At 43.1% G+C, this 24433-nt stretch overlaps 2 protein-coding genes across 2 annotated transcripts in view; one reads left to right on the forward strand and one right to left on the reverse strand.

Moving 5' to 3' along the window:
• DPYSL2 (dihydropyrimidinase like 2) overlaps positions 1-17706 on the reverse strand; it is a 146200-nt gene extending 128494 nt beyond the window's left edge. Inside the window, exon 1 of the mRNA XM_064272662.1 lies at positions 17353-17706. Coding sequence (XP_064128732.1) covers positions 17353-17706 — 354 coding nt within the window. The remainder of the gene's footprint in view (positions 1-17352) is intronic.
• Positions 17707-20776: 3070 nt separating this feature from the next.
• Positions 20777-23993, forward strand: PNMA2 (PNMA family member 2). The gene has a single exon (XM_003412366.3). It carries the CDS (start codon positions 21579-21581, stop codon positions 22671-22673), a length of 1095 nt encoding a protein of 364 aa, XP_003412414.1. The 5' UTR covers positions 20777-21578; the 3' UTR covers positions 22674-23993.
• Positions 23994-24433: the final 440 nt, after the last annotated feature.

Genomic DNA, 24433 nt, shown 5'->3' on the forward strand with positions numbered 1-24433 from the left:
ACCCAAAAAAACAAGTGAAACGAGTATATTTATGACAAGCTGGTAACCCTGAGCTTCAAAGGCAGGCTTAGAAAATGAACCGAGGGGCATGGGGGGAAGAGACCGTTCAGAAGCGGAGAGGACTTACCGGACCTGAATCGCGGGGAGCCCTCAGGCACCATTCCCGGAGCAGCGGCAGTGGGCTGATAGTAGTGTTCCACTGCAGTTTCCTCAGGGAGAAGCAGCCAGCCACACAGCCTACTCACACCTCCCGAACCAGTGAATAATGGTGCTATCGGCAAAAGCTAAGTATCTGCGTATATTATACCATGCCCCCTGCCCACCCCCAAGCCAGCTTCAGCAGCTGACTTCTCTGGGCCTCAGATAGGCCCTGTTGAGCGCCTAGAGCCATCCTCCCAGCCTTGGAGAACAAAAAAATTTGCAATTGGGGGAAAACATAATTTGCCAGCTCCACTAACCAGGGGAACTCAGGACAGAAGTGGCTCCTGTCCAGGCATAAATGATCCATGGACTTTGAGCAGCTTTCCCATCTGCACGGACCTGTGTGGGCCTATTTCTGGAGAACAGGCCCTTGTTGACAGACTCCAACCATTTCAGCTGTGCGGTGGAGTGGTGGGTGTTTGATGTCTGACATTGCTTTCCCTATTAAACAAGGTTCTCACCTACCCACATCAGGGACCTAAGGATTGATAGCTCCACTCAGGTCACCCACCCACCTGTGACAGGGGTCCAAGGATAACTGGTAGCTCCCAGTCCTTACAATCAAAAACACTGGGTGCTCATGGTCTGTCTGCAGAACCCACCCACCTGCACACTCTAGGGAACAGGGACGTGCTTTCCTCAGAGACACTTGGGGTTGGTTCTCAGCCCCCTGCCTTGTTCAGACCGTGACCCCCAGCTGCAATCAGATACAGGTACATACACCAATCACCCCTGCCCCTCTAAGACTGTAGGACAGAGCCTGTACCACACACTTGATGATCAGCTACCTGGGCACCTGAGCTGAATTCATACAAGAAAAGTGAATGGACTCCTAGACCAATATACCTGATAACAGCTCTAGCCATCTGGGGACAGGACGTCAGAGCTCCAAAGGTGAAAATAATCAAGCTAGCTCACTCAAGCAACCCATCTGGGTATATCAAAGCAAAACAAAGCAAGAAGCTGCAACACAGTAAGCAACCCTAAAAGCATAAACTAATACAGTAACTTATACTTGGCTCAGAGAAAACAGTCAATATCAAGTCACATAAATAAACAGACCATGATCACCTCAACAAGCTCTCAAAACAAAGAATCCAAGGGTCTTCTAGATGAAAGTGCATTCCTGGAATTACCAGAGCCAGAATACAAAAGATTAATATACAAAACCCTTCAGGACATCAGGAAGGAAATGAGGCAATATGCAGAACAAGCCAAGGAACACACAGATAAAGCAATTGAAGAAATTAGAAAGATTATTCAGTAACATAATGAAAAATTTAATAAGCTGGAAAAATCCATAGAGAGACACCTATCAGAAATTCAGAAGATTAACAATAAAACTACAGAATTAGACAACTCAGTAGAACGTTAGAGGAGCAGAAATGAGCAAGTAGAAGCCGGAATTTCTGAACTTGAAGATAAATCACTTGGCATTAATATATTTGAAGAAAAATCAGATAAAACAATTTTAAAAAATGAAGAAACCTTAAGAATCATGTGAGACTTTATCAAGAGAAATAATCTTCAGGTGATTGGAGTACCAGAACAGGGAGGGATAACAGCAAATACAGAGAGAATTGTTGAAGATTTGTTGGCAGAAAACTTCCCCGATATCGTGAAAGATAGGAAGATATCTATCCAAGATGCTCATCGAACTCTACGTAAGGTAGATATTAAAAGAAAGTCACCAAGACATATTATAATCAAACCTGCCAAAGCCAAAGATAAAGAGAGAATTTTAAGAGCAGCTAGGGATAAATGAAAAGTTAGCTACAAAGGAGAGCCAATAAGAATAAGCTCAGACTTCTCAGCACAAACCATGCAGACAAGAAGGCAATGGGATGACATATTTAAAAAACTGAAGGAAAAAAATTGCCAGCCAAGAATCATATATCCAGCAAAACTGTCTCTTAAATATGAAGGTGAAATTAGGACATTTCAATATGAACAGAAGTTTAGGGAATTCGTAAAAGCCAAACCAAGACTACAAGAAATACTAAAGGGAGTTTTCAGTTAGAAAATCAAATAATATCAGGTATAAACCCAAGACTAGAACACTGGGCAGAGCAAACAGAAGTCAACCCAGACACGGAAATCAAAAAAACAAAGCAAGATTATTTTTAAAAAAAGCTCAAAACAGGGTAACAGCAATGTTATTATGTAAGACAACATTAAAACAACAAAGAGGGACTAAGAAATGTAATTGTAGATCTTCCATATGGGGAGGAAGACACGGCGATACAAAGAAATAAGAGTTAGGTTTAAATTTAGAATAATACTGGTAAATAATGAGGTAATCACAAGGGAGACAAACTATCCTACTCACCAAAATAAAACACAAGAAAAAAATAGAGACTCAGCAGAAACAAAATCAACAACAACCAATGTGAGGAAAGTACAATACACAAAGATAATCTACTCAGCAAAGAAAATTAAGTGAGAAAAAGGAACTGTGAACAACACAAAAAAAAAGACATCAAAATTATAGCACTAAATTCATACCTATCCATAATTACACTGAATGTAAATGGACTACATGCACCAATAAAGAAACAGAGTGGCAGAATGGATTAAAAAACAAGATCCGTCTCTATGCTGCCTACAAGAGACACGCCTTAGACTTAGAGACACAAACAAACTAAAAGTCAAAGGATTGAAAAAATATATCAAGCAAACAACAATCAAAAAAGAGCAGGAGTAGCAATATTAATTTCTGACAAAATTGACTTGAAAGTTACATCCATCAGAAAGGATAAGGAAGGTCACTATATAATGATTAAAGGGACAATATACCAAGGAGATACAACCACATTAAATATTTATGCACCCAATGACAGGGCTGCGAGATACATACAACAACCTCTATCACCATTGAAAATTGAGATAGAGAGTTCCACAATAATAGTAGGAGACTTCAACACACCACTTTCAGTGAAGGACAGGACATCCAGAAAGAAGCTCAATAAAGACACGTAAGATCTAAATGCCAAAATCAACCAGCTTGAAGTCATAAACATACACAGAACACTCCACCCAACAGCAGCCAAGTATACTTTCTTTTCTAGTGCACATGGAACATTTTCTAGAATAGACCCCATATTATTTCATAAAGTAAGCCTTAGCAGAATCCAAAACATCAAAATATTACAAAGCATCTTCTCTGACCATAAGGCCATAAAAGTGGAAATCAATAACAGAAAAAGCAGGGAAAAGAAATCAAACACTTGGAAACTAAACAATACCCTGCTCAGAAAAGACTGGATTAAAGAAGACATTAAGGATGGAATAAAGAAATTCATAGAATCCAATGAGAATGAAACACTTCCTATCTGAACCTTTGGGACCCAGTGAAAGCAGTGCTCAGAGGTCGATATTATTTCATTAAATGCACACATCCAAAAAGAAGAGAGGGCCAAAATCAAAAAATTATCCCTACATCTTGAACAAATAGAAAGAGAGCAACAAAAGAAACCCTCAAGCACCAGAAGAAAACAAATAATAAAAATTAGAGCAGAACTAAATGAAATATAAAACAGAAAAACAATTGAAAGAATTAACAAGAGGAAAAGCTGGTTCATTGAAAAAATCAACAAAATTGACAAACCATTGGCCAAACTGACAAAAGAAAAACAGAAGAGGAAGCAAATAACCTGAATAAGAAATGAGATGGGCGATATTACAACAGACCCAACTGAAATTAAAAGAATCATATCGGATTACTATGAAAAATTGTGATTTCCTAGAAACACACTACCTACATAAACTAACACAAACAGAGGTAGAACAACTAAATAGACCCAAAAAGAAAGAAGAGATTCAAAAGGTAATCAAAAAACTCCCAACAAAAAAAAAACCCTCGTCAGAACGGCTTCATTGCAGAGCTCTACCAAACTTTCAGAGAAGAGTTAACACCACTACTACTCAAGGTATTTCAGAGCATAGAAAAGGACAGAATACTCCCAAACTTATTCTATGAAGCCACCATATCCCTGATACCAAAACCAGGTAAAAAAAAAAAAAAGACACCACAAAAAAAGAAAATTACAGACCTATATCCCTCATGAACTTAGATGCAAAAATCCTCAACAAAATTCTAGCCAATAGAATTCAACAACATATCAAAAAAATAATTCACCATGACCAAGTGGGATTCATACCAGGTACGAAGGGATGGTTCAACTTTAGAGAAACAATTAATGTAATCCATCACATAAATAAAACAAAAGACAAGAACCACATGATTTTATAAAAGGCATTGGACAAAGTTCACCACCCATTCATGATAAAAACTTTCATCAAAATAGGAATAGAAGGAGAATTCCTCAACATAATGAAGGGCATTCATACAAAGCAAACAGCCAACATCATCCTAAATGAAGAGAGCCTGAAAGCATTTCCCCTGAAAATGGGAACCAGACAAGGATGCCCTTTATCACTGCTCTTATTCAACATTGTGCTGGAGGTCCTAGCCAGAGCAATTAGGCTAGACAAAGAAATAAAGGGCATCCAGATTGGCAAGGAAGAAGTAAAATTATCTCCATTTGCAGATGACATGATCTTATACACAGAAAACCCTAGGGAGTCCTCAAGAAAACTACTGAAAGTAATAAAAGTTCAGCAGAGTATTGGGATACAAGATAGACATACAAAAATCAGTTGGATTCCTCTACACCAACAAAAAGAACATTGAAGAGGAAATCACCAAATCAATACCATTTACAGTATCCCCAAGAAGATAAAGTACTTAGGAATAAATCTTACCAGAGATGTAAAAGACTTATGCAAAGGAAACTACAATACACTCCTGCAAGACACCAAAAGAGCTTTAAGTAATTGGAAAAACATACCTTGTTCATGGATAGGAAGACTTAACATTATAAAAATGTCTTTTCTACCAAAAGCGAGCTATACATTCAATGCAATTCCGATCCAAATTCCAACGACACTCTTTAATGAGATGAAGAAACAAATCACCAACTTCATACGAAAGGGAAAGAGGCCCCGGATAAGTAAAGCATTACTAAAAAAGAACAAAGTGGGAGGCTTTACTCTACCTGATTTTAGAACCTATAATAGCGCCATAGTAGTCAAAACAGCCTGGTATTGGTACAACAGATACATAGACTGATGGAACAGAATTGAGAATCCAGACATAAATTCATCCACTTATGAGCAGTTGATAGTTGACAAATGCCCCAAAACAGATAAATTGGGAAAAAACAGTCTTTTTAACAAATGATGCTGGCATAACTGGATATCTATCTGCAAAAAAATGAAACAACACTCATACCTCACTCCATGCACAAAAACGAGCTCAAAATGGATCAAAGACCTAAATATAAAACCTAAAACAATCAAGATCATGGAAGAAAAAATAGGGACAAGGTTAGGAGCCCTAATGCATGGCATAAACAGCATACAAAACATTATTAAGAATGCAGAAGAAAAACTTGATAACGGGGAGCTCCTAAAAATCAAACACCTATGCTTATCCAAAGACTTCACCAAGAGAGTAAAAAGACTACCTACAGACTGGGAAAAAGTTTTTAGCTATGACATTTCCGATCAGCACCTGATCTCTAAAATCTACATGATACTGCAGAAACTCAACTACAAAAAGACAAATAACCCAATTAAAAAATGGGCAAAAGATGTGAACAGACACTTCACTAAAGAAGACATTCAGGTAGCTAATAGATACATGAGGAAATGGTCACGATCATTAGCCATTAGAGAAATGCAAATCAAAACTACAATGAGATTTCATCTCACTCCAACAAGGCTGGCATTAATCCAAAAAACACAAAATAATAAATGTTGGAAAGGCTGTGCAGAGATTGGAACACTTATACACTGCTGGTGGGAATGTAAAATGGTACAACCACTTTGGAAATCGATTTGGCGCCTCCTTAAAAAGCTAGAAATAGAACTACCATACGATCCAGCAATCCCACTCCTCGGAATATATCCTAGAGAAATAAGAGCCTTTACACACACAGATGTATGCACATCCATGTTTACTGCAGCACTGTTTACAATAGCAACAAGAAGCAACCAAGGTGCCCATCAATGGATGAATGGATAAATAAATTATGGTATATTCACACAATGGAATACTACGCATCGGCAAAGAACAGTGATGAATCTGTGAAACGTTTCATAACATGGAGTAACCTGAAAGGCATTATGCTGAGTGAAATTAGTTGCAAAAGGACAAATATTGTATAAGACCACTATTATAAGAACTTGAGAAATAGTTTAAACTGAGAGGAAGACATTCTTTTGTGACTATGAGAGGGGGGAGGGAGGGATGGAGGGAGGGTGGGAGAGGGGCATTCACTAATTAGTACAGAAGGACTACTTTAGGTGAAGGGAAAGACAACACACAATACGGGGGAGGTCAGCACAACTGGACTAAACCAAAAGCAAAGAAGTTTCCTGAAGAAACTGAATGCTTCAAAGGCCAGCGTAGCAGGGGCAGGGCTTTGGGGACCACGGTTTGAGGGGACATCTAAGTCAACTGGCATAATAAAATCTATTAAGAAAACATTCTGCAGCCCACTTTGAAGAGTGGCGTCTGGGGTCTTAAACACTAGCAAGCGGCCTACATCAATGAGTCTCAACCCACTTGGATCAAAGGAGAATGAAGAATACCAAGGACACAAGGCAATTACAAGCCCAAGAGACAGAAAGGGCCACATGAGCCAGAGACTACATCATCCTGAGACAAGAAGAACTAGATGGTGCCTGGCTACAACCAATGACTGCCCTGACAGGGAACACAACAGAGAACCCCTGAGGCAGCAGAACAGCAGTAAGATGCAGACCCCGAATTCTCATAAAAAGACCAGACTTAATGGTCTGACTGAGACTGGAAGGATCCCGGTGGTCATGGCCCCCAGACCTTCTGTTGGCCCAGGACAGGAACCATTTTCGAAGCCAACTCTTCAGAGATGGATTGGACTGGCCAATGGGTAGAGAGGGATGGTGGTGAGGAGTGAGCTTCTTGGATCAGGTGGACACTTGAGACTCTGTTGGCATCTCCTGCCTGGAGGGGAGATGAGAGGGTAGAGGGGGTTAGAAGCTGATGAAATGGACACGAAAAGAGAAAGTGGATGGAGAGAGTGGGCTGTCTCATTAGGGGGAGAGTAATTGGGAGTATGTAGCAAGGTGTATATAAGTTTTGTGTGAGAGACTGACTTGATTTGTAAACTTTGACTTGAAGCACAATGAAAATTATATAAAAAAAATCAAATCCAGCTGTATATAAAATTTTGAGTATATTAAAAAGGGGATATTTCAAATAACTGGAAAAATTATCAGTCATCCAATAACTGGCATTAGGTCAACTTGCTCTTTGGAAAATTAAGTTTTTTTTTTTCAAGGTATAGACAAAAATTAACTACCAGATTTAAATTTAAGTAAACACAAAATCCAAAAAAGCTTTAGGAAAAAATATAGGTAAATAATTATATACTCTTGAAGTTGGAATGGCAATAAAAGCAGAAACCACATCAGAAAAGATCAATTGATTTACCTATGTAAAATTTAAATTTAAACGTCAAAAGCGAAAGTCATAAAAAAAAATACAGGCAAACTAGAATAAAATGTGTAACAAATAACATTAAAATGGATAAAGTCTTAAGATGTAATTTTTACAAATCAGTGTTTAAAACAAACACGTTTATTGGAAAATTGGCAAAAAGCAGGATACCATTTGTCACCTATACATTTAGGTAATAACTGTAAGAACTAAAGCACCCAGTGAGGTCAGGGATATTGAAAAACAGTAATTCTCATTCATTTTTGGTGAGAAATAAAGACTGAAAAAATAATACAACAAAATGCTATCATTGGTTATTTCTAGGTAGTAAGATTACGGATGATTTCTTTATTTTTTAATTTCCTTACCAATGTTATCTACAATCTACAATAAACATGGTACTTTTGTCATGTTATTTGTAAAAAATAAAACAAAATGAAAATTGAATTCAATTAATTTCCCAGAATAACTTGTTTTAAATTCAGTTTATTTATTGCTGTCCTCCTCAACATCATCCCTTCATTCCCAAATCACTCGTTTGAAAAACAAATTTTTCAACTTCATTAACTACACACACACACACTCACACATACACAAGAGATGTTCTTTATATGAAAAGCATCATGGGATAGGAAGGTCAGACTCATGCAGTACAGAAAACGCTCAAGAGTACTGACTTATTTCAAATCCAATTCTAAGTACATTTCAAAGCTCCCCATAAGACTACAGGATTTAGTTACATGAAAATGATTCTGGGAAATGAGGCCCTGGAATTCCCTTGCTAGATTTCAGTTGTTCCAGCAGTTCTTAAAACATCCAGGGCTAATATGACACCCAAAGCACATGCAATAAAAGAAAATAATAGATAAATTGGACTTCATAAAAACTTTTGTGCATCAAAGGGCATTATCAGGAAGGTGAAAGAAGCCCACAGAATGGGAGAAAATACTTGAAAATCACATATCTGATAAGGGTCTAGTATACAGAAAATATAAAGAGCTTCTACAACTCAACAACAAAAAGACAAACACCCAGTTTAAAAACTGGGCAAAGGTCTTGGATAAACATTTCCCCAAAGAAAAAACACAAATAGCCAATAAGCACAAGAAAAATTGTTCACCATCTTTAGCCATTAGGGAAATGTACATCAAGACCACAAGGAGATACCACTTCACACCCACCAGCATGGCTGTAATTTAAAAAAAAAAAAAAAAAAACAGAAATTAACAAGAGTTGATGAGGATGTGGAGAAATTGGAACCCTCATGCATTGCTGGCAGGAATGCAAAATGCTTCAGCCACTGAGGAAAACATTTTGGTAGTTCCTAAAAAAAATTAAACTTAGAATTGCCATATGACCCAGCAATTCTGCTCCTAGGTACATCTCCAGAGAGCTGAAGAGGTGTCCAAATAAAAACCTGTACACAAATGTTTATAGCAGCATTATTCATAATAGCCAAAGAGTGGAAAAAGCCCAAATGTCCATCAACTGATGAATGGATAAACAACAATGGCAATAAAAGCCATTGGAAAATTATACACCCATTAAAAAGGAATGAAGTACTGATTCATGCTACAACAAGGGTGTCTTAGTTACCTAGTGCTGCTATAACAGAAATAACATAAGTGGATGGCTTTAACAAACAGAAACGTATTTTTCACAGTTCAGGAGACTAGAAGTCCAAGTTTAGGGTGCCAGCTCTAGTGAAGTCTTTCTCTGTCAACTCTGGGGGAAGGTACTTGTAATCAATCTTCCCCTGGTCTAGGAGCTTCTCAGGGCAGGAACCCTGAGTCCAAAGGACAGGCTCCGCTCCTGACTCTTTTTGTTTGGTAGTAATGAGGTCCCTCCCCTCTCTGCTCCCTTCTCTCTCTTATATCTCAAAAAGATACAACCTAATCCTGTAGATTGAGTCCTGGCTCACTAACATAACTGCCTCTAATCCTCCCTCATTAACATCATTAAAAAAAAAAAAAAGTTGCCATTAAGTCGATTCCGACTCATAGCAACCCTACAGGGCAGAGTAAAACCACCCGTAGAGTTTCCAAGGAGTGCCTGGTGGATTCGAACTGCCGACCTTTTGGTTAGCAGCCATAGCTGTTAACCACTGCACCACCAGGGCTTCCCATTAACATCATAGAGGTTAGGGTTTACAACAGAGAAAAATCACAACAGATCACAAGATGGAGGACAACATACAATACAGGGAATCGTGGCCTAGCCAAGTTGACACACATTTTTTTTTGAGGGGGACACAATTCAATCCATAACATTCTACCTTTTGGCCCCCTAAATTCATGTCCTTGGCACATGTAAAATACATTCACCCCATCATATCACTCCAAAAGTCTTAAATCAACTCCAAGTGTAAATTCTATCTTCTGAAAAATTCCTCTTCATCAGTGAAACCTAGAATACAAGTTACTTGCTTCTAAAGTACAATGGTAGAACAGGCAGGCACAAGGTAGACATTTCCAAATGGGAGAAATTGGAGAGAAAGGAGGAATAACGGGCACTAATCAAGTAACATAACCCAGCAGAACAATTTACATTAGCTCTCAAGGCTTGAAAATAATCCTCTGTTCTCTGAGACCATCTAGACAACGGCCCTGCTTCCAGACTCTGGGTGCTGGCCACACAATCCAGATTCTGGGTGGAGGCCCCTCAGCCCTGGGCTTCAGTCCCACCTTCCAGGGCCACTGAGATGGCAACTGTACTCCCTTGGCTTTGGGTGGCCTCATTCTTCTAGTCTGTCAGAGTGGTGACGGTGTCCCTTAGGCCCCGGCAGGCCCCATGGGCGTGGAAGCCCCACCTCCTCAGCTTTGGGCAGTGGATCCAGCCCCATCCCCCTGGCATTCAAGAACCGCATCCCCACACTCCAGAACTGAGTTGGTGAAGATCTCTTTCAAACCTAAGAGGCTGTGGTCCCACCCTTTGAGGTCTGACAGGCCGTGGTTCCACCCTTGGAGGCCCCAGAGGTCAGGGCCATACCCTTTGAGACCAAGGCAGTCTGCTTCCTGTGCTTCTGGTCTCTTTAGCTTTTGCTTCCTGGTTCCTTGGCCTCTCAACCCCTCGGACCTCTTGGGCCAGCCTAGTGTCTGCCCTGCTCTAGCAAGTGTTACAAAGCTCTTCAGCTCCACTGATAAGTGCCTGCAGGCACCTCATTCCTCCAGTAAACCTCCACCAGAAGGCACTCAGCTCTCCTGCTTCTTGGGTCAGCTCCTGTGCTGCCTCCAGCTGGTCTTCCGGTAATGCTGCTGCTGTATCTCTGCTGCTGCTTCTCGCCGTCTACACTGTCTCCAATGTTACAGCTCTCCTCACTTCTTTCTGACTGCTCACCAGAATTGTGTTTGGTGTCCACAATTCCACCAATGGACTCTTCAAGGCAATCTAGGTTTTCACTATCACCCACTGCCATTGAGCCAATTCCAAATCATAGAGACCCTACAGGACAGAGTAGAACTGCCCCATAAGGCTTTCGAGGAGCAGCTGGTGAATCTGAACTGCTGACTTTCTGGTTAGCAGCTAAGCTCTGAGCCACTGCATCACTAGGGCTTTTACTATTAAGCACTGTAAAACTCTTCTAGCCTCTACCCATTCGGAGTTTCAAATCTGCCTCCACATTTTAGGTACCTGTTAGAGCAGCACCCCACTCTCCTGGTACCAAATTCTCTCTTAGTTATCTAGTGCTGCTATAATACAAATACCACCAGTGGGTGGCTTTAACAAACAGAAATTTATTCTGTCACAATGTAGGAGGCTAGAAGTCCAAATTCAGGGCACCAGCTCCAGGGGAAGGCTTTCTCTCTGTGTCAGCTCTGGGGGAAGGTCTTTATCATCAATCTTCCCTTGGTCTAGGAGTTTCTCAGTGCAGGGATCCAGGCCCAAAGGACATGCGCCACTCCTGGCTCTTCTTGCTTAGTTGTAATGAGGTTTCTCTCCTCTCTGCTCGCTTCTCTCTTTTATATCTCAAAAGAGATTGACTCAAGATACAACCTAACCCTCTAGATTGTGTCCTCCCTCATTAACATAACTGCCTCTAATCCTGCCTCATTAACATCATAGAGGTTAGGATTTAGAACACACAGGAAAATTACATCAGATTACAAAAGGAAGACAACCACACAATACTGGGAATCATGGCCTAGCCAAGTTGACACACATTTTGGGGGACACAATTCAATCCATAACAACAAGTGAACATTGAAAACAATACGCTAAATGAAGGAAGCCAGATACAAAGGGCCACATATCATATGATTCCATTTATATTAAATGTCCAGAATAGACAAATCCATAGAAACAAAATTTATATTAATAATTCCCAGCAGCTAGCGGTAGCGAAAGGAGCCCTGGTGGCACAGTGGTTAAGTGCTGGGCTGCTAACTAAAAGGTCAGTGGTTCAAACCCCCAGCTGCAACATGGGAGAAAGATGTGGCAGTTTACTTCCGTAAAGATTACAGCTTTGGAAATCCTATGGGATAGTTCTACTCTGTCCTATAGAGTCTCTATGAGTAGGAATTGACTTAACGGCAAAAGGTTTGGGGTTTTTGTTTTTTTTTTAGGGGTAGGGAGAATGAAGAGTAACTGCTAATTGGTACAGGGTTTCTTTGGGGTATAATGAAATGTTCTGGAATTAGATAGTGGTAACAGCTGCACAACATTAAAAGTCACTAAATCGTATACTTTAAAATTGTTAAAATGGTGAATTTCATGTTTATGTGAATTTTTCCCCTAAAAAAGAAAAAGATCAACCAAGGACAGGATAGCTTTCTTTGAGAGCCTTTAGTGGAAATGGGTAGAGGTGAAGCAGGCAGTCATGAAAAGGTTACTAACATCCCATAATAGTTTTTTTAAAAAAAAAAAGTCTACTCTTGCTACATTTTGTTACAACTTTTACAGCATTTCACTGTGATTGGTCAGATGCCCAGTTTTCATCTCTTCTTCTGGCAGGAGGCTGAGGTGCAGGCACAGAGACGAATTTACCTACTATATGACCTTCCTGGGGTGGCAGTACCTAGCCATCACCCTTTTTTCAGGGCTGTGTGCAATATTTTTAGAGCCCTGCTGAAAAACTCACTAAAATTATGCTGACTGCACGTGCATCGAGAGACTGAATATCCTCCCCTTACTGTTCATGCATATACATGTCACTCTCTATAAAAGCAAAACTGCCCTGGTTCAGGGAGCTGGCAGCCTTTGGTCACAAGACCCTGCCTGTCTCCTACTTTGCAAACTGTGAGTAAACCTTTTTCTGTTCTACCAACTCTGTGTCTGGCTGACTTCAATTCGCTAGCCTGCTTGACAAGAACCTATTAGGGGACAGCTTCAGAAGGAGTCTTAGAGATTTCTAGTTCAGCCTGTAGTCAACTGAGCACCACCTCAGGTAGGTGACTGTGCATTTAAGAAAATGATGGACAGAATATCAGCAGTTAAGGGCACATTCATAAAGACACACTAACAGTCGTTTTTATAAACAGCTTCAAAGACTACATTATAAAATGAAACACAAAAAGTAGGCACTCAGAATTTTTTTGGAATAGTCAGTTCTTTGGCGATAAAATGAAGGAAAATAATTAGTATAGAAAGCAATTCAGTACATCACCATGATTAAGAAGCTCTCTAATCACATGGCACTGGGTTCAAATCCCAGCTGCTCTGGCTGGTAATTAGCAAGTTACTTGCCTCTTTTGCCTTCAGATTTTTATTCTACAAAATAACAGTAGTACTTCCTTAATAGAGTTGTTTTTGAACTAATAAAATGTGCATATAAAGCACTTAGCATAAGGCCTACCCCATAGGATCTACAAAGTTTCAATGGGATGTAAAATACTTTGCCTGTGAAACTAAATTGTATCTTGAGAGTTCACTAAATATCTCTGGCAGTGGATCTGAGTTACAGCATGGCATGTTGGAAAAAATATGGGACTTAGTCGGGAAATTTTGGTCCAAATGCTAGTTTTGGCATTTACTAAATAGCAAGACCTTGGAGTAAGTCCCCAAATATTACTGTCAGTTTCCTTATTTATAGAAAGGAAATAATGCCTATCTCAGTATTGAGACAAGGCTTTAAAATAATATATTATGTACATTCTAAAATAAAGAATCAAGAAATATAAAAGCCCATTCTAAAGTTATGTAATGCTACATAACTAATAAGGTTTTGCTGGTATAGGGCAGCGGTGGGAATGAACAGCAAGAGACCTCAGTTCTAGTGCTGGGGCTGTCACCTCAGTGCAATGGGATGAAGCACTGTTTTTCTGGACATCACTTTCTTCACCTCCAAAATGAGATGATTAAACAATCATTAGGTTGTTTCGAGATCTGACATTCAATGGTAGTGTATATTCAAATCTATGATCAGTTCTGACTTTCCCTTCTTTCTCAAGGAGGTAGTCGGGGCACTTGCACTAAAGGTCCCTTAAGAAATCCTGGCCTGTTCTTGTTGGGGCTGGGAAAACTGTCTACGCTAACATTGACTTCCATGGCACAGAGCCATAAGTATGTGTACTATGCAACATTCAAGATATCATGACCAGATGTCAATGACAACAGGTTCAATGGCAGCACTTCCCCTCTCTATCCCTGGGCTACAAGGGGGAAAGACGGTAGAGGCTGTTTAGCTAGTGGGAATTTTCTTCTACTTAGAGCTAAGGTGGGGAAGTCTCTCATTCCAAATGTAACCCTATAGGACAGAGTATAACTGCCCCATAGGGTTTCCAAGGAGCATCTGGTAAATTCAAACTGCCCGGCCTTTTGGTTAGCAGCTGTAGCTCTTAACCACCATGCCACCAGGGTTTCCTCCCTTCCCAAAGCCTTGCTAAATGAACAGCAGGACCCCTAGAAGGGCTCATGGGCAAAGCCTCTTCTGAACCATGCCTTAGCAACACCTATAAATACAGATTCAGGGGAGGACAAAGGGCATTAATCAGGCACCCTGGGATTCATTCCCTCTAGTTCTCCCCCATTTCTCTCTGTGCCAGGCCTTCCTACAGAAATGCACTAAAATGCTGGGAGTCACCCTACTCATTAGTTGAAAACTAAGTGATGACTAGTCAATTTGGTCAAAATGGTGGACCCAGCTGTGCTTTCAGAAATCACTATATTATTGTGTGCTGTCAAATCGGTTCCAACCCCTAGTAACCCTATAGGACAGAGTAGAACTGCCCCATAGGGTTTGCTAAGCTGAAACCTTTACAGGAGCAGATTGCCAGGTCTTTTCTCCCATGGAGCAGCTAGTGGGTTCCAACTGCCGACCTTTCAGTTAACAGCTGAATGCTTAACCATTGTGCCACCAGGGCTCCTTGAAATCACCAGTTATACCCATGTACATACATGCACACCAAATGCCTTTTTCCTCTTGTACAGACACGAAATATTGAACACTGTAAGCACCAATCCAGGTAAATGCTCCTGATCTGAATGAAAATAATCCCATAGGAGCAGTCTTTATGCTATAAGTCTAGACTGAAGATGAAAACTCTGGGAGGGCTACAGGTAGGCCAAGACAGAATCTCCCTACTACAAATATTCAGGCAACTGGAGCGGGATTTGATTTGAGGTTTGCTGAGGCTAAAATTGCCCTGGTTTTGGTTGGATGTTATCACTTCAAATCTCTCCCTCCATGTACCATAGGTATACAATTTAGAATTTCTATTAAATTCAGCCAGTATTCAAACAAGTAGCTCTTGTGATCAAACATCTAAGCTTCTAAATGGACAGGAGAAAGAGATGTGTTATTTAACTCATTGCAACTTTGCCTTTCAGACTTGAGTTTTAATTTGCTGCCGTTATGATGGGGTAGCCACTCTTAACACCCCCCAAAAGCCATTTTATAAATGATCTCTTCCTTATTCTCCACAATATACTTCTGCTCCCTCTAGGATATTAGAATTGCCAGGACAACTTGCTGTACATGAGGTTACTCACATAACGATAACGCTATATAAGCTTGGCTCTCACCCAATGCATTCATCTAGGAAAGTATTTCACTTTCAGCTTTTAGTCTAGGTTACACAATTAGAAACTTCTGCTTCAATTGTCTTGTCACTTGCAACAAAGAGAATTTTCTGGATTTGGGTTCTTCTGGTTGACTCATGATAAAATATGTGTATGAGATACTTTCCTATATGAAAACATCAGAGAACAGAGCTGGGGGGAGTGTATAAATTATGAAAATGATGGCAAATGCTTTAACTTCGTTAGAATTGTTCCTATAAAAGTCAAAAGCTGCAAAACTCAATGCCACATCAGGAAACAGGAGCACCATTCTAGGGCCATTACCACCTACTCTATGTTGTTCTCTAAAATGCTTACACTGTAAATGCTTGTTGAACCCCACAATGAACAGGAACAGGCCACTCCCAACCACTCTGGAAGCCCCGTGAGGAAAAGAAACTGCCTTTAAGTTTTTATTGCTAACCTTCCTGCCCCAAAATCAAGGCACACAATAGGTATTCAATAATCATTAATTAACGTCTCATCTTCACAGAAAGCTAAACCTAACGGGTGCAGGAGAAACAACAAACAAGGGATGAAACATTTTGCACTGTAGAGTATCTGCTGAGAAATTGAGGCTGTGAGGAAAAAATGTGCGAGTATGAAGGTCACCCAGTTAAAGAAAAAGCTGGGGTGTGAAAAAGCTACTGTACTTAAAATGTGCACTGTTCATATTTGTCAGATAATGGCCAACATTTTCTAAAATCAAGGTTTACCAAATTGGACTTCGTTTGACTCATTTACAGTACAAAAGGGCTAATCTTCTTTGACATGCTATTCAAAATGTGAGGGTTTCTTTCTTCCTCCTTTTTTTACCCTTTGAACATAATCCACTTAGTTCCCATTCCCAGAGCACCTCCCAAATAGCGGCAGAGGGAGAGCTCTGGGAAGCCCTTGTTGAGGCACTTAGCGGAACTTTGTTCTCCACATGGGCTATTGAGAAGCGTCTCGGTTTCCTCGGGTGACTCCACATTCTCCCTCACTCTTCTCACGCTGCGACCAGGAGTTAAGGGTGGTGAGATTCTCCTAGGCGAGCCGAAGAGGCGCTGACCATGGTGCTGGCCTCCAATCTCGGTACCCGAGAGCGACAGGCGCCCAAGAAGGTGCAGCCAGAGAGGGCGCAGAGCGGGCAGGGAGCGGTGGTCGGAGCCCCGACCCCTCCCGAACCCGAGGGAACTCACGGGCCTTCACGCGAACCCCTCCTCCGCACGCTCCGAGCTGCATCAAAAAAGGGTGGGGCACCCAGCCGCAGCTGCAATCGGAAGCCGCCCGGGAGGATTTAAGAAGAATGAAACCGCGGCCCACTCCCCTCCGTGCAACCCCGGGCCGGGAATCAGCCAGTCCTTTACCCCCCCCCATCCCCCACCTCCCAGATCCAGAGAGGTGCGGGCAGCCTTTGTGGGCGTACAGCCGCCCACCGACGAGCCTCTCCGCACCCTGGGCGGAGAAGGGGCAGGTTGGGTGGGGTATGTGTGCATATGCAGAGAGGCAACATTAAAGAAGGAGCAGGAAAGAGGGTACCCTTGGATTCTCGGGTCTCCACGGAGCCGGGAGGGAGAGGCAACTCCCACACGCCCCGTCCTTCATCTCCTCCGCCCTCCCATACCAACCTGGTCGTTGATGTTCTGCAGGGCTTCCTTGCCCGAGGCCCGACGGATCTCCACCTTCCGGCTCGATTCAACAGATGGCTCCCCGCCGGCACGCCGGCCCTGCCGGGAGTACGGCGGCTGCGGGTCGGGGCCCAAGTGGGCGACGTCCCGCTGCTGAGCCACAACCTGCCCCGAGCCCCGGCCCACCGACAGCGAGTCGAAATCGATGGTCTTGTTCTCCGAGGACCCTTCCACCGGGCAGAACATGCCACAGAATTTCTGTCGGGGCTTGGGGCTGCCTGAGCCCAGCTTTTTAAAAAAGGCAGGGACCTCTTCGTCCTCTGCCTGCTTCCCGGATTGCTTCCTCTCAGCCATGGCGCGATGGCTTGGGGAAGGGTCCTCTTCCTCCGTCTGTCTGTCTGTCTGCCAGTCCCTAAGTCTCCCACTATCTGTGCAAAAATCCCCCGCTGCTGCCACGGATGTCTCTTTCTGCCTAAGGCAAGGTGTACAGAAAGGAAGGAGGGCTTTGGAGCGGGCTGTCTACCCCTCCCAGCCCCTCCCCCTGGCCCTGCTTTCTCCCCCTCCCTGCCCACGCCCCCAGCCTCCGCGCAAGCTCCGGCGAGCGGCGAAGTTAGGCCGGGGAGGGCGGCCGCTGCGGCTGCGGGAGCCGAGAGGCAGCCTGTTCCCTGCAGCAGCGCTAGGAGGGGGGGCGCGGGGCGGGGCGCCGAGGAGGGGAGGGGAGGGGAGGGGCGGGCCACGCGATCTCGAGCCCCACGCTCCGGAAGTGAAGCGGCCAGACCACCGGCTAACGGTTGCCGAGTGCGGGGCCTGATGACCGCTCTCCGGCGCTAGGGTAAGTAGAGGGGCTGGGTATGCGTAGGCGACGACCCGAAAACGCAGCCCCTGGTCCCCTGCCCTCCTCTCCCCCACCTGCCTGGCCCAGGCGCCTCTCCCTCTCACCGCATTGCGGAGATGGAACCGCGGGCTGGGGGCTCCGCGGGTTGGGATCCCTCCCCTTTCCCGGGGTATTTGCTGATGGATGGGGAAAAGGAGACAATCTGGCAGAAGTCAGGACACCTGGGGGGCGTCAGTGGGAATGGGGAATGGCAGGCGGTGCGGAGAATAGGGTGCCATCCGAGGCGCGGAAAACCAAAGCCCCAGTCACCCACGGGCCTTGGTGGGCTGCGTGGAGCAAGGATGAAGCGAGAACATTCTTGCTTGGTGTATCCCCAGGGGTGGGGGGTGCACAACGTGTTCAGAAGAAATGCAGAGGGGCGTAGCAAATGAGGAGGTATAAAGAGAGACTTAAGCCTGTGGTTTATGGGAGTTTTAGCAAGGAGTGCAGTCTGCGGATTCCAGTGCAGCCACTTGTAAAGACAGAGAGGGTGTAGACCCGCTACATTGCCTGAGGGCCCCATGTAATATTTCTGCGCCCCTGCGCCAAGAAGGGCCAAGGAGAGTGTCTTGATTTGATATCTTCCACCGCCCCTCTCCAAAGGGGAAAATACGTAGAATAAAGCCCACTCCCTAAATCTCCAGGCCTTCCTCACGCCCAAGCACCCCGCCTAGTCTCCCCCCCCCCTGTTGCGCACTGCGCCAGAGCAGGGCCAGACGCCACGTGCCTGTGGTGTTAGTGTGTGCGCATCCGCTGGGGACTAGGAGGCAGGGTGCGCACTGTGATAGAATGCAGAGAATTACGTTTGGGGACAAGAGGGGCAACTGTGTGGAGGTGTGGTGTTTCTGTGGGGGTGTTTCAGCCATGACCACCGGGTCGGTAGGCATTCAGGTGTCATTTTGATTTGTGTTAGTAACGCCGTCGATGCTTACTCTTCTTGTCCTCTTCTTACCGTATATCAATCTCTGCTTCTGATCGAGTGCAGCCCCCCTCTTTTCCTACAGTGGCAAAATTTTGCGAAAATGATGCCCACCCATCCGAGGCTCAGAAGGGAGATCTGGCCTTGCTCTGTGACCAGGGCGGGTTTGGGCTAAGAGGCGATTTCCCGCAGCATCACCACGCCAGGCATTACGGGCCGAGGATTCAGTACCGTTGTCAACCCTTGTCCCTGGAAGGATTAAATGTGGATCCCCCACCCCTATTGTCAGTGATGGTTTGGTGAATGGGGTTAAATTTGGAGGACGACTAGTCACAGTGTGAAGATGAGCCCATCATAGGTGGGAATGAACCTCAAAATGAGGAGGGGAGAATGAAGAAGAAGAATACACATATGGAGCAGGCGAGAGACCCCCATAGGCAGGTATTCCGGATTTAGCATCAGATAGACTTCTTTTGAACTAAATGCTTTCACGTGAATTACGTTATTACCTACTCACGGCAGCCCTGTTAGATAAATGGGACAGGTTTATTGTCACTATTTTCCAGGTTAGGAAACTGTGATTTAAAAGGATTGAGGGACCTTGGCCAGGGTGACCTATCTAGTTAACTGATGCAACAGTTCCACTGGGGGTCTTCCATCTGAAAATCTGTTCCTTTTCCAGTTTATCCTATTGGTTCTGTTGATGTGAGAAAATATAAGGTTTTCACTTTTTTTTTTTTTCCATATCTAAGTACTTCCATCCATGGCCCTATTGGATACCAAGGGTGTTTCACTTGCTTTTTTTATTTGAAAGTCACATTGCAGGTAGGAGCTCATGTCCTTGGGGCTCCTGGGGATAGGAGTAAAATAGCATTTTGTTTTCCTGGCCTTTTGGCACTTATGGTGCCTTCAGCACCTCCTAGAAGGACTCAGGAGATGTACCTGCAACAGGAGCAGCTGCTGTTCTAGCTACAGGTTGGTATCATAGCATATGGACCTTCCTCAGATTGATGGGGATTTTCATGCCAAGGGGAGAACGATTGTAGCACCCTAACGTGTACTCCAGCAACGCTGACTGGGAGGCATCAGACACTCTTCCGACTTTCTATTCCCAGTCTCCACAGGCTTTCCAGGACAAGCTCAGTAGATAGGCTTCTTTTTGCCTTGAATGACCCATTTAAATTCAAATGCTAGGAGAAAAAAGTGTTGTGATAGTAACCATTCATAACAAAAGAAATGCCAAAGACTAACCAGACGTAGCAAAAAAGAATTAGTCCATGATTCCAAGTTTAGTGTATTTGGCCCTAAGATTTTCTTTTTCTAATTGCTATCTATATATTAAATTATTTTTAAATGTTTGACCGATTCCTAACTGGGTATTTTTTAATCAAAGAAAGGAAGCAGTTCAATAGCTGTTTAGTAGAGCTAGCTAAATCGTGAAGGATTGTCATATTTTTAATAAGTGTAGAAACAGTCTTTATGACTGCATATTATTGAGCTATAAAACCACATGATTTTTATGTGTAGCAGGACATCTTGACTTGGCTGGAGCTAAGATTCAGAGACACCATCGTGTGGAGTTGGGTGACATCATCCTATACTAGAAGCTGAATAAGCTGTTCACTCTCAAGGAACATCCTGGAACATATAAACAGGTATTTAGCCACATCTTTTGATTTCATCCCTTATGTGGGAAAAATCTTGGATCTTGTCCAAAACTGGGGTTTAGACATTGATTGACATGTCTGATGAGCATATGCTGGGGAAGCTGTATTTCAGAGGGTCCCCAAGAGAAAATAAAAAAGTCACTATAATCAAAGAAGAATTCTTGACAGAGTGGGCTAGACACAGGTACAATGTAAGACAAAACCCCTGGTCTACCCCCACTTCCTTCCCAAACTAGAATATGTATGCTTCCTGGTATGCTTCAGTGGTAAAACTGAAAATTGTTTCACTAGGAGTCCAAGTCACGCTACTGTGAGACTTCTCTTCAAGAGTTCAGGGTGCCAGAGTGGAAAGTATTTCACCGCTGACTAGAGAAAGTATCAGAGACCGGGAGACAGTGGTCAAAGCAGCTGTTCCAGGTGCCTCGGTGATTGAAGAAAGGTCAGGACCACCACGTGGCTGCCAGCATCGCTGAGAGAAACAGCACCAAGAGGACTGCAGAGCCGCAGGTAGTGGCTCTGTTATAGGTGAGACACAACCTACCCGTCCTGGATCAGTTCTAGAGACATTACAGGAAGTGCTGAGTTGTTGCCGCTGGGCAAGTAAGGGTTAACAGTCCAGGAGATTTTGAGACCACTCTTAGAGTGACCTGACCTAGGATCCACCCCCTAGGTCATCCAGGATTTTTTTTTAATCTAAGGCAGTGCATATCTGCCCCACAAACTAACTGGTGCCCCTACGAGTCAGGGCAAGTGGATACTTGGAGCGATGGCACTGGCACTGCTAGAGGACTGGTGTGGGATAATGAGTGTGGATACTCAGAAATCACTGTTGGTTATGGGGATACCAGTGGAGTGTGATGAGCCTGAGATTCAGGAGGTTCTTCAGGAGAATTTGAAGTCCCTGGGCAGGTATAGACTGCTTGGCAAAATATTCAGGAAGCAGGATAATGCCAATGCTGTCTTATTAGAGCTTATGGAGGATATTGATATCTCCGTGATCCCCAGTGAGGTGCAGGGAAGGGGCGGTGTCTGGAAAGTGGTCTTTAAGACCCCTAATCAGGACACTGAATTTCTTGAAAGACTGAACCTCTTCTTAGAAAAAGAGGAACAGACATTAGCGGGTATGTTCCGAGCCCTTGGGCATGAGGGAGTGTCCACAGCTGCTGTCCCCTCCATATCACCAGAGTTACTGGCCAATTTGGTGGGACAGGCAATAGCGCATGCACCTCAGCCTCTGCTACCCATGAGATACCGAAAACTGAGAATATTCTCAGGCAGTGCTGTTCCAGCCCCAGAGGAAGAGCCCTTTGAAATCTGGTTGGAACAGGCCACTGAGATAGTCAAAGAGTGGCCAGTAGCAGAGGCAGAAAAGAAAAGGTGGTTGATGGAAAGCCTGCGTGGCCCTGCTCTGGACCTCATGCATATAGTGCAGGCAGACAACCAGTCCATAAGCGTGGAAGAGTGTTTGGAGGCATTTAAACAAGTGTTTGGAAGCCTGGAGAGCCGCAGGACCTCACAGGTTAGGTATCTGAAGACCTATCAGGAGGAGGGCGAGAAAGTCTCTGCCTATGTGTTACGGTTAGAAACCTTGCTTCGGAAAGCTGTTGAGAAGCGTGCCATTCCTAGAAATATTGCAGATCAGGTCCGTTTGGAACAAATCATGGCTGGGGCGAGCCTTAGTGAAATCCTTTGGTGCAGGCTTAGGGAGCTGAAGGATCAAGGACCGCCTCCCAGCTTCCTTGAGTTGATGAAGGTAATACGGGAAGAAGAAGAGGAAGAGGCCTCTTTTGAACATGAGAATCTTGAAGATCCAGATGAGGCGGAAACCTATGGCCAGTGGGTTAACCAGGCCAGTGCGTAAGGTCGAAACTGGAATAGGATCACAGTAGTGGCCTCACTCTCCTAGGCTAAGACCTTTCAATATTTTTTTTTCCTTCATGCACTGGGTTAAAATCAAGACATTCAATTTAAGTCTTAACTCTTCTAAGAAAAATATCTGAGAGTTTCTTGGACCCTACATAGATTAATAATAAAAGATTACATACCAACTGTGAGATCATAAGCTGAAAGGAATCTGAAACACCAGTACTTAAAGCTTCCTTAAAATACCCAAATACACTAAAATTTATCCATAAATAAAAGAAATAATTGACATGAGAAAAAATATTTATTGTAAAATATTTGAAAACCTAAGCTGTTTTACTTATTAAGTCTTTATCTTTCTCCTATCAGCAAATTCTTTCTGAGTCCCTAGCATCGTGAGGCACTTTACAGAGAAGTGCGAGTCATGAACTTACCAAACATGGCCATGCCCTCAGGGAGTTTACAGTCTAGTGGAGGAGGCGGGCCTACAAAAGTGAAAAGTTAAATAACCATATGTGTAAATAAGTTCACATCACCAATAAAAGTGTTGTTGCCAAATGAATACTACCATCTCGGCCTTTAGGTTTCTTTCTTCTCCTTACTTGGGAAGCGCTCATCTCGCTTCTCTGTGAGGTGTCTGGACAGTTGGTCCCAGGACTAGGCACTTGTGTTAGGACCTGAAGAAACAGGTGACTCCACCTAAATGCCAGCTTTCAAGAGTTCCAGCAGCTGAGTGGCGTCCTCAAAGAATGGTTGGAAATTCAAGGAGAAAAAGCAGGACAGTGAAAATGTGCAGGGCACGTTTGGATTTAGTGAGCAGGTTAGAGAAGAAGGCTTTTAGTGGTAAAAGGGCAAAGAGGAGAGGAAGGAAACTCACGTTTATTGAGGGCCTGCTAGGTGCCAGATGTTTTACACATATCTCATTTAATGTGTACGGCAACTCTAACACCCTAATGTGGTATCGTTTTTGCTCTTTTGGAAAGAGAAACAAGCTCAGATGATTAAGTGGTCTTCTCAATGTCAAAATGCTGAGAAGTAACAGAGGCTAGATATGTCTAACTCATGTTAATCTGCTCTCTACCACGATAAAAAAAAAAACACGATAGAGCTTTTCAAATTGTGTTTGGCAGAAGTTTTTTTTCCACCAGTTCCATCTGTAAAATGCATTTTAAAGTATTTAAACCCATAATGAATAACAGGTAGACTCAAATGTGTTTATAGCCAAATTTTAGCACGTTGGCATTCACCAACAGGTTCGCTTTATTTCCAGATTGACTCATTTTTGTGCAGACCTTGGAACAAAGCTTCTTTTGCAGTATCTAAGCACATATTCCAACTTTTTTTCATTGAGTAAGAAAACTGTAGTACTGCATGGGTGTTTAAGTCAGGCCCATGTGTGTCTTGTCATGTAAAGTGTGCTAGTACATTTGTAGGAACACCATTCAGCTAAATGCCAGACACAGTTCCAACACCGTTGATATATAGCATCACAGTAGCTTTGTGTATACAAAAACCAAATTACTTAACTTCTGGAAACTTCCGTTTCCTCATCTGAAAAATGCATAGGGTGGTTGTTAGGATCAAATGACATAATGCCTTTTAAGCACTTAGCATGATGTCTGGAACGTAGAAAGCCCTCAATAAGTTGAGACACATTATTATTTTTATGATGCTTATTGTCTGTTCAGTGCATGCTTTCTTTATTGTTACAACAGTTGTGCAGTAAGAAAAATATGTAACCTATCAGTCGACTTGTGA

Source organism: Loxodonta africana, chromosome 19 (assembly GCF_030014295.1).
Source record: "Loxodonta africana isolate mLoxAfr1 chromosome 19, mLoxAfr1.hap2, whole genome shotgun sequence".
In the NCBI taxonomy this organism is placed as follows: Eukaryota; Metazoa; Chordata; class Mammalia; order Proboscidea; family Elephantidae; genus Loxodonta; species Loxodonta africana.